This window comes from Mauremys mutica, chromosome 7, assembly GCF_020497125.1.
Source record: "Mauremys mutica isolate MM-2020 ecotype Southern chromosome 7, ASM2049712v1, whole genome shotgun sequence".
NCBI lineage: Eukaryota > Metazoa > Chordata > Testudines > Geoemydidae > Mauremys > Mauremys mutica.
Genome location: NC_059078.1, coordinates 31,628,993 through 31,645,101, shown reverse-complemented (window position 1 = coordinate 31,645,101; position 16,109 = coordinate 31,628,993). Strand labels below are relative to the sequence as shown.

Genomic DNA, 16,109 nt, shown 5'->3' with positions numbered 1-16,109 from the left:
CACCACTGATAGGGCCCCTCCCCCTGTGATGGAAGGACTTTCATGCCATCAGTCCATTCCCTCTCCCCCCCCCCCGACGTTTTTGTTGAGTGATGTAATCAAGCTGCTTTGCACACACCGGGAGGTGGACCATGGCTTCTGGCCCTATGGGGCTCTAGGGGCTGGGCAAGGGAAAATCTCAGCTGGCTCTGTGGGAATGTCGGCATTGCAACGCATGTGCCAGGACCTCACCCTTCTGCTGAAGCATCAGTGATGCCTGCTTCACCCATGTCACTCTGATGTGGAGTCCGGCCTCCTGTCCTGTGCCGGCGGCAAGTGGGAGCGACAGGCCTCGTGCTGTTACCAATGGCAGGGATCCAGCCTCCCCCACCTCCCCATCTTTCCATAGCGCCAGGGCCTCGTGCTGCCAGGGGCTTTCCATGGGGCAGTGTTCAGTGGCGTGGCTGCGGCCAGGAGCAGCACAGTGTGTGTGTGTTTGGGGTGTGTGTGCAACGCATTCCACTCACAGGCTTTGTGCACATGTGTGGCTGTAATGAGCCCAGGGGTTAAAAAAGCAGCATGGGGAGGGGGCTGGGCAGGAATAGCTGCAGGGGATGTGAGGCTCCCTGCGCTGCTGGAGAAAGCCCAAGCTGGGGGGGGGGGGAGGGGGAGGAAAATCAGCCAGGGTACCTGCAGCCTCCCCCATGATCAGGTGGGGAGCTGGACACTGAGCTTTCAGGGGGTGGATGAGCTGGTGGTGGCACACACAGGAGTGGGCCCGTCTCTGCACCCCAGACGCTCCCTGTGCAAGGTCACTCCGTGTAACAGCAGCCTCTGTGCCAGGCACGGCAGGGAACTGCTCCCGCTAGAGCAGCTCCAGCCCCTGACCCGCTGTCTCTCTGCTGCCACCTGGTGGCTGCCCATAAGCAGCTGAACCAAATGCTTCGGTGGCGGGAGGAAAACACTGGCATGACTGTCTTCGCGCATGTGCCTTAAAACAGAGTGTGATTAGTCTCCTATTGGTCACAGGTGTAGCCAATGGGGAGGGAGGCGCTGGGTACAAACCAAGAAGTGGCCTCCATGCGAGCGAGCAGTGGCTGGGTCTCCGATGCATCCGCCTCGCTCCTTACCCAGCCTCAGCCAGGGGGTGAGGCCGAGTCTCCTCCCAGGGCCCTGCCATGGAGGAGGTTGAAGGGTGTGTCAGCAGCTGCGGGGACCCTTCTGATGGGCAGCCTGGCCCTGGGCAAGGCAATGGCTTTTTCGGGGAGACAAGCTTGCTGGGTAGTGGAGTGTTGCCAAGTCTCACAAAGGGATGAAATAAAAAAGCAGCATTGCCGTTCAAAATAAACCCAGTCCATTTCAGAGGGAGGGGAGTAGGGGTGTTTATACAAATGCCATAATTTTGGCACTATTAATTGCCTTAATGGGGTACAGTGGGCTCCTACCTCTACTGCAAGGAGCTCCAGAGGTGGAGAGAGAAGCAGGACTTGCATCCCAGCCCTGACCTATACAGGTTCCAATACACAGGTTACATTAATTACTGGAGAGATGCAAGATGCACAGAGTGCCACATAATACAGTGACTCTCATTGAGAATTATGTTTTCCAATGTGCAGATACCCCTTAGCCCTTTCTATCCACCTGCAAGAAGGAGGCCACTCCAACATTAATCTCTAGCTACCTTACTGAGTCGATGGTTGTACTCCAGTAGTAATACGTGAATAACTAAAACAAACAAAATACCAATTGAAATTTATTAAATATTTTTGGATGTTTTCCTGATTTTTCAATATTGATTTCAATTACAACACAAGTATAAAGTGCACAAATGTACGAGGTGAATTGAAAAATACTAAGTATGAAGTTCAATCTCTTTATGGTGAAAGTGTAACTTACAAATGGAGATTTATTTTTTTTAGTGACATAACGGCACTCAAAAACAAAACACTGTAAAACTGTACAGCCTACAAGTCCACTCAGTCCTACTTCTCGTTCAGCCAGTCACTAAGACAAACAAGTTTGTTTACATTGACAGGAGATAATGCTGCCTGCTCCTTGTTTACAATATCACCTGAAAGTGAGAACAGATGTTCACATGGCACTGTTGTAGTCAGTGTTGCTAGGTATTTACATGCCAGATACCCACATACTGCATATATTTCATGTTATAGCAGTCTCAGATGATGACCCAGGAGATGTTTGTTTTAAGAACACTTTCACAGCAGATTTGACAAAACACAAAGAAGGTACCGATGTGAGATTTCTAAAAATAGCTACAGCGCTCAACCCAAGATTTAAGAATCTGAAGAGCCTTCCAAAATCTGAGAGGGACAAGGTATGGAGCATGCTTTTAGAAGTCTTAAAAGAGCAACACTCTGATGTGGAAATTACAGAACCCAAACCACCAAAAAAGAAAATCAACCTTCTGCTGGTGGCAACTGACTCAGATGATGAAAATGAACATGGTCAGTCTGCACTGCTTTGGATTGTTATCAAGCAGAACCCATCATCAGCATAGAAGCATGTTCTCTGGAATGGTGATTGAAGCATGAATGGACATATGAATCTTTAGCACATCTGGCACATAACTATCTTGCGATGCTGGCTACAATAGTGCCATGCGATCACCTGTTCTCACTTTCAGGTAACACTGTAAACAAGAAGCAGGCAGCACTATCTCCTGCAAAATGTAACCAACCTTGTGTCTGAGTGATTGTCTGACCAAGAAGTAGGACTGAGTGGACTTGTGGGCGCTAAAGTTTTACATTGTGTATAGAGTGAACTGAAAAATAATTTTTCGGTTTTTACAGTGCAAATATTTGTAATAAAAATAAATATAAAGAGAACACTGTACACTTTGTATTCTGTGTTGTATTTGAAATATATTTGAATATGTAGTAAACATCCAAAAATATTTAAAATTGTATTTTATTGTTAACAGTGCAATTGCACTATTAATAGTGATTAATTGCTTGACAGCCCTAAAATTTAAAGATTTTTAAATGTTTTTCTACATTTTTGTAACCAGCAGCATCACCACCGTTGCTTAGCTGAAGGACTGAGTGGACTTGTAGGCTCTAAAGTTTTACATTGTTTTATTTCTGAAGGCAGTTATTTTTGTACATAATTCTACTTTTGTAATTTCAATACACTTCGTATTCTGTGTTGTAATTGAAATCAATACATCTGAAAATGTAGAAAACAGCCAGACATATTTAAACACAGGGTATTCTATTATTGTTTAATAAAGCAATTAATTTTTTTAATTGCTTGACAGCCCTAGTAAGCAATATATACCAGAATCTATAGAGCAGACTTCTAAAGAGAGAGACAGACAGAACTATTTTATTAATTTTTAGACTGAAAAAACAACACATCAGCTCTATGTACAAAAGAATAATGCAGATTATGGGGGAGAGGCTTCATTCCACAAAAAGATCAAACTGCTCTGCTTCTTCAAACTGTGCATTCATTTGAGCAGCCCACTCATCCAGTTCAGATTTCTAGAGCAGAGGAAGTAAAAACAAAAAACCTGTAATTATAACAAGCACAAGCTGATTGATACAGAGCAGCTAACATAATGCAGGGGTCCCTGCTGCAAAGATTTCCCCATCCCTCAACTAGAGCGATACTAGAATTCCCTTGAGGTCTCCCATCCAAGCAGGCAGTACTCACATCTATCTGGGGGATCCTCCTCTTCTTCCGTTTCTCTTTGGGGAAGGAGATGCCAGGAATGTCTGTGTCCCATTCTTTAGTGGAGCCCAAGGCATCGGGCTCCACTGGAGTCTCCTGGACAGGGGAAACCTTACCCACTGGAGACACATCTGCTAGTGCATCAGGCACTAGGAGCTTCTCAAAGCCAAAGAGTGAGCACTTCTTCTGCAGGCCATGGGCGAATGTGGGTGTGGACATGTTCAAGCTGGGGGAGGCATCCAGGCGGCTGTAGGATCGGCGCACTTTCTTAGACATCAGCACATCCCTCTCATCCTGAGGAGGAGAGTCACATACATTGATGCTAACTGTAGACAGGGCAGCCTTCTCCACCAGGCCTGAGGCATTGGCAGGGAGAGATGATGCTAAGACTGGGTTAGCATCAGTGCTTCCACAGCCTTTGGCCTCGCTGCTTTCCACTGGGAAGTTTTCCTTTCCTGCCTTCTGGGAGATCTGCAAGGAAAGGAGATGGAGTTTATCCCTTTTTCTCCGTCATCAATACAGCTAACCTATGGAACTCCCAGCCTCCCCCCTACCCCTACTGGTGGGGCCAATCATCACTCCAGTCTCAGGGCTGGCTAAAGGAAGTAGCTCAGCCCATATTTACTTTAAGTTAAAGTAGGTCTGTCAAAGTTCAAGGTCTGCCAAGTCTGAGCTAGTGCCCTAAGTCACCAGGACCATCCTTCCCCTGATATCCAATATACTAGCAAAACCCAGAGGAGAACATAGAGACTTACCCTGGGGCTGCGCCGTGGAGTCCAAGCAGTACCAGTCACCTTGGAGGAACAAATGAATTCAATTAGTGTGTAGCCAAAAGGCTGTGGGAGGACAAGGAGGGGGAGGGGCAGGGGATGGGCGCACAGCAAGACAAAACATTTGTACAACACTGCGGCTAGACATGCACATAAAGAGCATGGACACTTATGGTGTGTTTAGAAATACCAGACGCAATGCTACTTGTTAGGACACTCAAAAATCAGATAATTTCCCAAACATCAGATGTCTCAGTTCAGAACTTGACACTCTTAACTCTCAGAAGTGGGTGTCTGGGATGAGATATGTGCTCAGCAACATATAGGAAATGTAGCTCGACAGCTGTCAGGTATATAATTATGCCACATCACCCCAGTGGGGCTTTTCATTTTACTCCACACCAGCTTAAGGAATCAAGGATTAATCATTGAAACAAATGTTTCAAGGTTACAATAACTTACGCATGGGATTTGTTCTGCTTCAGTCAAAGCAACAGCAGGCTGCAAGGCAAAAGGGAAATTAATGCAACTTACATCAGCAAAACAAGGGAGGGATAGCTCACTGGTTTGAGCATTGGCCTGCTAAACCCAGGGTTGTGAGTTCAATCCTTGAGGGGGCCACTCAGGGAACTGAGGCAAAAATCTGTCTGGGGGCTGGACCTCCTCTGAGCAAGGGGTTGGACTACATGACCTCCTGAGGACCCTTCCAATTCTGATATTTATGATTCTAAGTCACATCAGCCACAAAAATGGAGGAGGAGGAGATGCCTTACAGTGGGATAGAAACTAAACTGACTGAGCTCTTTATCAAAAAGACTGAGGAGTTACTTACCTGGTATAGTAACTTGAATTCTTCGAGATGTCTCCCCCTAGGGATGCTCCACATTAGGACACACGCAGATTCTTGACCAGAGATTTGTGCCCATAGCTCCACGCTTGCACCCCAGAGACCCTTATGCCAGATCTGAGGGTATATAAGGAGGGGCGGACCTGAGGCCACTCAAGTTCCTTCTCAATCACAGAAGTCCCAAGAAAGAGACTGAGGCCAAGGAGAAGGAGAGCAGGTAGTGGCTCCCCCACAGGGAGACATCTCAAAATGAGGCCCCAATGCGAGGAAGTGGATTCAGTACTGCTTGAAGGACAGCACCACCAAAAAATGCATCAGTCCTGGAAGAGGGCACAAGAGTGTAATGCTGGTAAAATGTGTGCGGCAAAGACCTTGCAGAAGCCTGAGACGGGTAAATTTCTGAGAATGGCTACAGAGGTAGATTGAGCCCTGGTGATACAAGCAGTAACTTCTGGAGCGTGGAATGAACCACTGAAAACTCATAGCATGATAGAATACAACCTGCAAACTGCATGGACAATTTTTGGGTGGAGAGTGGATGTCCCTTAATTTGTTCTGCAACAGAGATGAAGAGTCCAGGGGAAACCTGAACCAGGCCTAGTCCTGTCAAGGTAAAAGGCAAGGAGTAAAGTGAGATCTCTTGGCGGAGTTAGTTCCTTGATAGGAGGGAAGATGTTGAATAATAGGTTCGGGTGACAGAGCCTGCCGAAGTCCTGCGTGATGAGGTCCGGCCATAACGGGAGGGGCATGGGATCCCGAACGGAGAGCTCGAGCAGCAGGGTGTACCAGTGCTGCCTCGGCCAGCTCGGAGCGACGAGTATGACGTGGGCCCTGTCCCTCCGAAGCTTCAGTAGCACTCGGTGTACGAGCGGGAACGGAGGGAAGGCGTACAGGAGGTGATCCATCCAGGAGCAGAGGAATGCGTCCGAGAGGGAGCCTGGGGAGCGACCCTGGTATGAGCAAAATAGATGGCACTTCCTGTTCTCCTTGGAGGCAAACAGGTCTATCTGGGGAAACCCCCACCTCCGGAAAATTGTGTGTACCACATCCGGGCGAAGAGACCACTCGTGTGAGAGGAACGACCTGCTGAGATGGTCGGCCAGCGTGTTCTGCACTCCTGGAAGAAATGAGGCTTCCAGGTGAATGGAGTGAGTCACGCAGAAGTCCCACAGGAGCATTGCCTCCGTGCAGAGGAGGGAGGAGCGGGCTCCGCCCTGCTTGTTCACGTAGAACATTGCCGTTGTGTTGTCCGTGAAGACTGCCACGCAGCGGCCTTGCAGGCGGGTGCGGAAGGTGTGACACGCCAGACGGATCGCTCGCAGCTCCCGGACGTTGATGTGGAGAGCGAGCTCTTGGGGGGACCAGAGACCCTGGGTGTGAAGGTCGCCCAGGTGAGCCCCCCATCCCAACGCCGAGGCATCCGTGGTCAAGGTGACGGATGGGCGAGGAGGACGGAATGGGACTCCTGCACACACGTCTGGGTTCACCCACCAGCTGAGCGACGCAAGTGTCGGCTCTGTGACGGTGACCACCATGTCTATTGAGTCGCGGTGCGGGCGGTATACCGACGCCAGCCAAGATTGAAAGGGTCGAAGGCGGAGCCTCCCGTACGCCGTGACGAACGTACAGGATGCCATGTGGCCCAGGAGGCACAGGCAGGACCGAACCGTCGTCGTGGGAAAGGTGTGCAGGTCTCGGATGATGGAGACCATCGTCTGGTGCCAAGAGCGTGGGAGGCAGGCCCTGGCCAAAGTGGAGTCGAGGACCGCTCCGATGAACTCCACCCGCTGTGATGGAGCTAGAGTGGACTTCTCGGCATTGATAAGAAGGCCGAGGGACTGAAACAGGGATAGTATCTCTGACATCTGGTCCTTTACCAGCTGTTGGGATGTCCCGCGAACCAGCCAGTCGTCTAGATATGGGTATACGTGAATGCGACGACGGCGGAGGGCTGCAGCAACTACTGCCATGCATTTGGTGAAGACCCTCGGTGCGGTGGACAGGCCGAAGGGTAGCACCGCAAACTGGTAGTGCGCACCGTTGACCACAAAACGGAGGTAGCGTCGATGGGGAGGGTAAATTGCGATATAGAAGTACGCGTCCTTCATATCGAGGGCGGCAAACCAGTCTCCCGGATCCAGGGAGGGAATGATGGTCCCCAGGGTGACCATGCGAAACTTGAGCTTGAGCACATACGCGTTGAGCTCCCGGAGGTCCAATATGGGTCGAAGACCTCCTTTCGCCTTGGGGATGAGAAAATATCAGGAATAGAATCCCCTGCCCCGCATGTCGTGCGGCACCTCCTCTATGGCACCCAAGCTCAACAGAGTCTCGACCTCTTGTAGGAGGAATTGCTCGTGAGAGGGGTCCCTGAAGAGGGACAGGGAAGGCGGGTGGGAAGGAGGGGGTGAAACAAATTGAAGGCGGTAACCAGACTGGATTGTACGAAGCACCCAGCTGTCCGGTGTTATTTGGGACCACGCCGGCAGAAAGTGGGAAAGGCGGTTGTAAAATAAACGGGAAGGATCCGGTACAGAGAGACTGATGGGCCGTCCTCGGGCGTCCCATCAAAAGGCCTGTTTGGGTCCTTGAGGGGCCTTGGAAGGCGCCTGGCCCTGGTTGCGCCTGTTGCCCGACGGTCTACAGCGACTCAGTCCGGGACGCCTGCTATTGTAGGGTCGCGACCTAGGCTGGTTAAATGGCCGGTAGGGTTGCTGCTGAAAGGACCTTCGCTGGGTAGCCGGTGTGTGCATACCCAGAGTGTGAATGGCTATGCAACCGTCCTTCAGGGTCTGAATTCTGGAATCCGTCTTTTCAGAAAACGGACCCTGAGTGTCGAAGGGTAGGTCCTGCAAGGTGTACTGCACCTCCGGTGGCAATGTGGAGGACTGCAACCAGGAGATGCGCCTCATGGTTACTCCTGAGGCCAGGGTTCTAGCACCTGAGTCCGCGGAGTCCAGAGCGGCCTGGATGGAGGACCTGGAGGACTTCTTGCCCTCTTCCAGGAGGGCCGTGAACTCCTGGCGCGAGGCTGTTGGGAGCAGCTCTGTGAATTTCGCCAGGGACACCAAGATGTCAAAGGTGTATCTGGCGAGGAGGGCCATCTGATTGGCAATTCGGAGCTGGAGACCCCCTGCCGAATAGATCTTTCGGCCCAACAGATCCATGCGCCTCGCTTCCTTGGACTTCGGCGCAGGGGCTGGCTTGCCATGCCTTTCCCTGTCGTTGACCGACTGGACCACTAGCGAGTCTGGTGCAGGATGGGTATATAAGTACTCGTATCCCGTGGGGGGGACGGAGTACTTTCTTTCGACACCGCGGGCGGTGGGAGGAACGGACGCCAGTGACTGCCAGATGGTAGTGGCGTTTTTCTGGATAGTGCGGATGAATGGCAAGGCCACCCGCACTGGAGCCTCTGCTCCAATCACATTTGTCACCGGGTCCTCGTCCTCAGTGACCTCCGCTACCGGTAGGTCGATAGCCTTCGCCACTCGGCGAAGAAGGTCCTGGTGGGCCCGTAAGTCAATAGGCGGAGGGTCTGCCGTAGAAGCCCCCGCCACCGCCTCGTCTGGTGAAGATGACGAGGACAGACCTTGGACCACCGCCTCCGCAGGTGGGTCCTCAATGGGGTGGGCAGCTGACTCGGACCGTGGATGCTCCGCGGGATAAGGCGGTAACTGGGCCTCACCCGGTGATGGGGGTGGCCTGCTGACAGTGGCCTCCGGCACTCTGCGTTCGGAGGCTGGGGTCCGTTGGGGGCAAGGTAGCCCTTGAGCTTCGTATTGGGCCCAGGGGACCCAAAAACCCCACTGCTGTGCCCCGTGGACTTGGCCGTGCGGGGCCGCCTGGAGATGGCCATAGCTGTCTGCCCGCGAAGCTACCGATGAGTGACAGGATGGCCACGGAGGTGCGGAGGCGCTGACGGACTGCGCTGTCGAAGCTGGCAGCCTGTCCCCGGACGGTGCCGAGGGTCGGTGCCGGTCGTCACAGTACCGAGATGGCGAGCGAGACCATCGACTGCCGCGGTGCCGGGAGCTCGACCGGTGCCGGGAGCTCGACCGGGAGCTCGACCGGCGGTGCCGGGAGCGGCTTCTGGAGTCACGGTGCCGGGACCGGTGCCGGGACTCGGACTTCCTGCCATGCCGACGGGACGGTGATCGGGACCGCGAGTGTCTCCGGGAGTGCGACCGGTACCGCGATGTTGAGCGGTACCGGGACTGCGACCGGCGTTGAGAGGGTGAACGGTACTGCGATGGAGAGCGGTGCTGGGACCTGGAGCGGCCCGACGGTGACCGTCTTCGGGACCGGGAGCGAGACCGAGTCCTGGAGCGCCGTCTATCCCGTCCGTCAGGGGAAGGGGGCCGCATCATGGCCAGCTTGCCCGCTGACTGAACAGCCCGCACCGGCGGTGCCAGGGGCCGGAGGCTCGGTGCCTCTGTGAGTTCGATGAGCTCTCTCGCCGTCGAGAATGTCTCGGGCGTGGACGGGAGATTCAGCTCGACCGCGGTTGGCACCGGGGAGCAGGGAGGTGCCGGAGTCAACGGGACCATGCACGGCTTGTGCACTACCACAGCCGGTGCCGGAGGTGCCGGTGATGGCTGGGTAAGCTGTCCCGAAGCAGGAGGCTTAGGAGCCGAGTGCGCCATCTTCCACTTCCTCGGTGGAGAGGGAACGGTGCCGGGACTTCGGTGCCGTCTGCGAAGATTTAGCCGCGTCGGTACCGGGGCGGCTCGGTGCCGCTGGTGCACTGCGCGCCGAGGATGGTTTCGGTGCCGCCGGGGACGGCGCGGGAGGCTGAAGTGCCGACTCCGTAAGGAGCTGCTTGAGGCGAGAGTCTCGCTCCTTTCTGGTGCGCGGCTTAAACGCCGTGCAGATCGGGCACTTATCTGTCCTGTGAGATTCCCCGAGGCAGCGCAGGCAGGAGTCGTGCGGGTCGCCCACGGGCATGTGCCGCTGGCAAGCCGCACAGGGCTTAAACCCCGGTGCCTTGGGCATGAGCCCGCACCGGTTGTGGAAGAAGAGGGGCGAACCCCTCTAATTCCCCTACTATACTATAACTAACTAAACTTATTCAACTAATCTAACTACTAAACTAAGTTAACCAACTATGTACAGAGAAGAATGGAGAAACGCTAGGGCTGTGGAGGTAACAGAGCACTCCACTGTTCCAACTGGCCGTCACGGGCGGTAAGAAGGAACTGAGGAGCGGACGGGCCGGCTGGGGTATATATCCGGCGCCATAGCGGCGCCACTCCAGGGGGCGCCCAGCCGGCCCGCCAGAGTTGCTAGGGTAAAAATGTTCCGAAGAGCCGTGCACGCGCGGCGCGCACACCTGACTGGAATGCATAGGAGCACTCGAAGAAGAATTATTGTTGCTAGGGTCATCATACTGAACTGTTGGGAGCTAATGAAGATGTTTAAAGTCCTGAGGTCTAGAACTGGTCTCCTCCACCCACCTACCCATTCCTGTTTTTCTTCAGGACGAGGAAGTACTGAGACTAGAACCCTTTCCCAATGAAGTCCGGTGGGACAGGTTAGATCATCCCCAGAACTAGGAGGGATTGTACCTCTTGTCTTTGTGGAGGGAGGTAAAGGGGTCCCTGAAGAGGGACAGGGAGTGGGAAGGAGCTCAACTGGATGGAACAGACTATGGAAATTACTTCTAGAATCCATCTGTCCAAGATGATGAGCTCCCAGGAAGGTAGGAAATGGAGGGGAGCCTGGATGGTACTGGGGCCTGCACATGTGGTTCCTAACGGACACCGTGATACTCCATCTCAAGCCACAGACAGTTGAGAAGGAACTGGAGTGGCAGCAGGTCCATCTCCCCCATATACTCTTGTAATGGGCACGAGGGTGTCTGTCCGCGGGTCTGCACCCCACTGTTGACAAAAATCTCCAGCGAAGAGCGCATGGGCGTGTACGTATCCGGACATGGAGCACCTATAGGGACGCTTCTCAAAGAAGAACAAGAGGTAACTCAATTACGGCATATAAATATTTTCACCAGGAAAAAAATCCCAGGTACTAAAGGGTTCTTTAGCAGCCTAGAGGAGAAAGGCAGAATAAGAACCAATGGCTGGAAGTTAAAGCCAGACACAATCCAATTAGAAATGACCGCGCCCCCCCCCCCCGCCTTTTTTTTTTTTTTTTAAATAGAAGGTGATTCACTGGAACAAACTCTGAAGGGAGGTGGTGGATTCTCCACAAGGGAAATGGTGGATTCTGGAAGATGCTTTAGTCAAATAAGCTATTGGGCTCAATGCAGTGGTAACTGGGTGAAATTCTCTAGCCTGCATAACGATCTAGGTGATCTAATTGTCCCTCTGGCTTTAAGATCTACAAGGTGGGCTACATAGACTAGAAAACAGTTTTCAAAATCCACATCATCCCAGTTTCCCAAATTCCTGATTTTTCCTGTATTATAACAGTTGAGAATCTCTTTATGAGATGTGGCAGTCAGAATAGGAATATTTTAAGTCTAAACTGGTGCTCACACAGTAGCTGCGCCATTAACTTCTCCAGACAAGTAGCAGTACAATATACACTAAGAAATGTAGTGTTGGAAGGGATCTGCCATCTAGTCCATCCACCAGCGCTGAGGCCGGACCAAGTAAACATTCCTGACAGGTGCTTGGCTAACCTGTTATTAAAAACCTCCAATAACGGGGGTTCCACAACCTCCCTGGGTAACTTATTAACTATCCTTAGGGTTAGCAAGTTTTTCTTAGTGTCTAACCTGAATCTCCTTTGCTGCACATCAAGCCGATTACTTCTTGTCCTGCTTTCAGTGAATGTGGAAAACAGTTGATCACTGGCCTCTTTATAACAGCCCTTAATATATTTGAATATTGCTATCAGTTCCCCTCAGTTCTTTTCTCAAGACTAAACGTGCCCAAGTTTTTCAATCTTTCCTCATAGGTAGGATTTTATCATTTTTTGTTCCTCTCCTCTGGACTCTCTCCAATGTGTCCACATCTCTTTTAAAGTGTGGCAGCCAGAACTGGACACAATATTCCATCCAAGACCTTGCCACTGCCCAGCAGAGTAAGCCAATTACCTCCCAGGTCTTTCATATCACATTCCTGTTAATACACCCCAGAATTATATTAGCCTCTTTTGCAAGTGCACTACACTATTGGCTTATATTGAATTTGTGATCCACTAGAACCCCCAGATCCTTCTCTGTAGTACTGTACTACGACCTAACAAGTTATCCCCCATTTTATTTGTGCATTTGAGATTTTTCCTTGCTAAGTGTAGTACTTTGCTCTGAAATCAACAAGATGAAATTTAGACAACTGCAATTTATCAGGGCCATTTGAATTCTAATCCTGTCCTCCAAAGTTCAATCCCTCCTAGTTTGGTGTCTGTGACGCATTCTATATGATTTTATTAAAATATGCTAATGAGTGTGAATATAAATATGCTTCATGCAAAAGGTCTCTTGTAAGGTATCATTACAAAGTTTATAATCTACTGAGAGTGGTCATCCTGTTTGTATAAATGTACCACTCTTAGAAATATGAAATAACTCTGAGGGCCTATTGTAATTATGCAAAGTGTGGGCCATTAATGGTGGTTTGGAATCTTGATGACTCCCATCAACCAGGACAACTGACTGCAGATGGTTCTGTTTTACAGTACTTGCAAGTCTTCCTGTATACGTGTGTACTGGCAAGTGGGTAATGAAGTCTTACAGTGACGTGATCATGTCACCTGAACTGGAATCCATCTTTAACTTGGTATCTTTCCATTAAGAAGGACGGGTAGGAACTCAGAGAGGGACAAAGGATTCCCACCTTATGCAAAGATATATAAGGGGGTGGAGCAGAACAAAGGGAGGCAGCCATCATGAGGAATCCCCTAGCTACCACCTGAGCTGGAACAAGGGCTGTACCAGGGGAAAGGATTGTGCCCAGACTAGGAAGGCACCCGGTCTGTGAAAGAAATGTATTGAAACATCTCTGAGGGTGAGATCTTATCTGTATTCAGTTTCTTACTGTATTAGACATAGACTTGCTGATTTATTTTATTTTGCTTGGTATTTCACTTTGTTCTGTCTGTTACTACTTGGAACCACTTAAATCCTGCTTTCTGTATTTAATAAAATCACTTTTTACTTATTAATTAACCCAGAGTATGTGTTAATACCTGTGGAGGAGGGGGGCAAACAGCTGTGCATCTCTCTCTGTCAGTGTTACAGAGGGCAAACAATTGGAGTTTACCCCGTATATGCTTTATACAGGGTAAAACGGATTTATCTGGGTTTCAGACCTCATTGGGAGTTGGGCATCTGAGTGTTAAAGGCAGGAACTCTTCTGTAAGTTGCTTTCAGGTAAACCTGCAGCTTTGGGGATGTGGTCCAGACCTGGGTCTGGCTCTGCAGCAGGCTAGCGGGTCTGACTCAAACCAGGCTGGGTGCTGGAGTCCTAAGCTGCCAGGGCAAGAAAGCAGGGGCAGAAGTAGTCTTGGCACATCAGTTGGCAGCCCCAAGGGGGTTTCTGTGATCCAACCCATCACAGTGTCATGCACAAATTGTAAAAGCATACTCTCCACTCCATTATCTGAGTCATTAATAAAGTATTGAATAGTACCTGACCCAGGACAGATCCCTGTAGGACCCCATTAAATAGGCCCTCCCAGTTTGACAGCAAACCATTCATAACTACTCTTTGAGAACAAAAACTGGACACGATCTTTCAACCAGTTTTGCACCCAACTTATCATAATTTCATATTTCCTTAATTTGCTTACGAGAATGTCACATGGGACTGTATCAAAAGTCTTACTAAAGTCTAAACATATCATCTGTTGCTTTGCCCCATCCACTAGGCCCATTATCTTTCCAAAGGAGGAAATTAGGTTGGTTTGGCATGATTTGTTCTGGACCCCTGCATTCTGTTACCTTCCTACAATAAATATCTGCTGAGATGCACTAGTTCCTAAAGAGTGTACAAGTCTCTACCAGGAGACTCTCTCAGTTGGACTTGCTGGGCACAGCTCACAATGTAGAGCAGAAGTGCTGGAGCACAGACACTCAATCTAGGAGGCAGTGAGGCTGCATGGCCTACCCTGAAAAAAGGAGTGGGACTCCTTAGTGATCTGCCACGCTAAAGGGGGGCTTTCCAAGAGACTGTTTAAAAGCTGGGGTGTAGCTGTGGATCCATGACAGAACCTACCTACCAGTTCTCTGAGTTTGCTGAAGTCTGATTTTTAAAGTCCATCCATTAAATGAATAAAGATGGAATTCATTCCAACTCAGGTACAAACATCTCGGCTTCATAATGGGTCACGGGGGGCTGTTGTCTAGTGGTCAGAGCAGTGGACTGGAAATCAGGCTTTCTGGGTTCTCTTCCCAGTTCTGGAAGGCAGCGTGTCTAACGAGTACAGAAAAAGGCCGGGGACAGGACTCCTGGGTCCTATTCACAGCCTTGCATAATCCTGCCCAAGTCATTTAAGTACTCTTTGCCTCACCTATAACATATGATACAGAAAACCTGCTGCAGAGTCAGAACTAATAGTCCTGCCACCCAGCCCACTCTGCTGTAAATGCTAGAGAGCACTCCTTTCCAGAGCTGGAAACAGAAACAAACTGAGGTTTGCCTTTCCCTTCTCAATGGGCTGTGTTGGAATTATTAATAGTGATATGGGAAACCACCAAACACTAAATTTAACCATAAATTCCTTTATTAAATCCCAAGGCCAAATGATATTTATACAGTTGATCTAAACGTGCCTAAAAAGTCTAACTAGTAAGAAATTTACTGCATCCAAACAGTAACAGAACATTTATGAACTTTTGATCGAGATACTTATAAATGGGCTAAACCCTAAACCCAGGGGGTGCTTAGACCCATATTGGTCAGTTCCAACGTGGCTAGGCAGGTATTAGCAATGAACCTGCTAAAAGTTTACTTTTTATCCCCTTTATCAAACAAGCGATGTCATTGCCCATTACTGACTTCAGCTAAAGATCAACTTGATCTTATTCCAAGTCTTAATCCAGATAAGATTTACAGCCTCCTTTCCCTGCAAGGTCTTCTCTTTCTTATCGTCTCTCCCCACCTCCTCCCTTGCTTACTAGCAGAACAGTGGGAAGGTTTGGGATTGTTTCTTTTAAGACAGTTTTTTTTTGTCTTGTTACTGCAGCTCTTTATTTTCTTAGTTACTTTTAAAACCATACAATGTTCCCACACTACAAGTAATACTAATTATTTTCATGGCCTTCTTTTACTTGCCGATTGGGGCCTCCTTTACCACACACACACGCGGAACCAAACTTATGCTAATTTTAATTCTTTATTCTTGTACTTATCCTACAGGCTGGAAAGCGATGCATGGTCTGTGACTGGTTTGGAGTTGGGGAGTATAATCAAAACAGATTTCAGTTCACGTGCGTACACAAACAACAGCGACAGGAAGGTTTGACTCACAGACCTGCTGTTTTCGGGGCAGGATCTTTTTCACCATGATCGATCGCTTCACCACCGGAGCTGGAAGCTGCATAAAGAGGATAAAAGAGACAAGACTTATTGTTTCTTGCACTGTAGCAGAGCCTAGGACCCCATTGCGCTACATGGTATACACAGAACTAAAAAAAATGGCCCCTGCTTCACAAAGCTTCCACTCCAAGCATAAGACAAAAGAAACAGATGTGCCCAAGGAAAGAAAGGTCAGACTGGAACACAATCATCTTTGACGACTCACATCTGTAGCCCATTGAGCCCATTTTATTTTACTTAACAGTAACGCAAGGAACCTACAGGCCTGGATCCTGTAAGACATTAGCTTACCCAGTTACCATAATAAGGCTTTGA

General features: G+C 49.9%; 1 protein-coding gene across 2 annotated transcripts in view; it reads right to left on the bottom strand.

The window, feature by feature from the left end:
* Nucleotides 1-3,206: 3,206 nt before the first annotated feature.
* LOC123375202 (sororin-B-like) overlaps nt 3,207-16,109 on the bottom strand; it is a 36,470-nt gene continuing 23,567 nt past the window's right edge. For both annotated transcript variants that reach the window (XM_045025943.1, XM_045025944.1), the window contains 5 exons: nt 15,730-15,792; nt 4,905-4,943; nt 4,428-4,466; nt 3,655-4,143; nt 3,207-3,482 (listed from right to left, as the gene is read on the bottom strand). In XM_045025943.1, the coding sequence (XP_044881878.1) occupies nt 3,402-3,482; nt 3,655-4,143; nt 4,428-4,466; nt 4,905-4,943; nt 15,730-15,792 (711 nt within the window). In that variant the 3' untranslated portion in view covers nt 3,207-3,401. The remainder of the gene's footprint in view (nt 3,483-3,654; nt 4,144-4,427; nt 4,467-4,904; nt 4,944-15,729; nt 15,793-16,109) is intronic.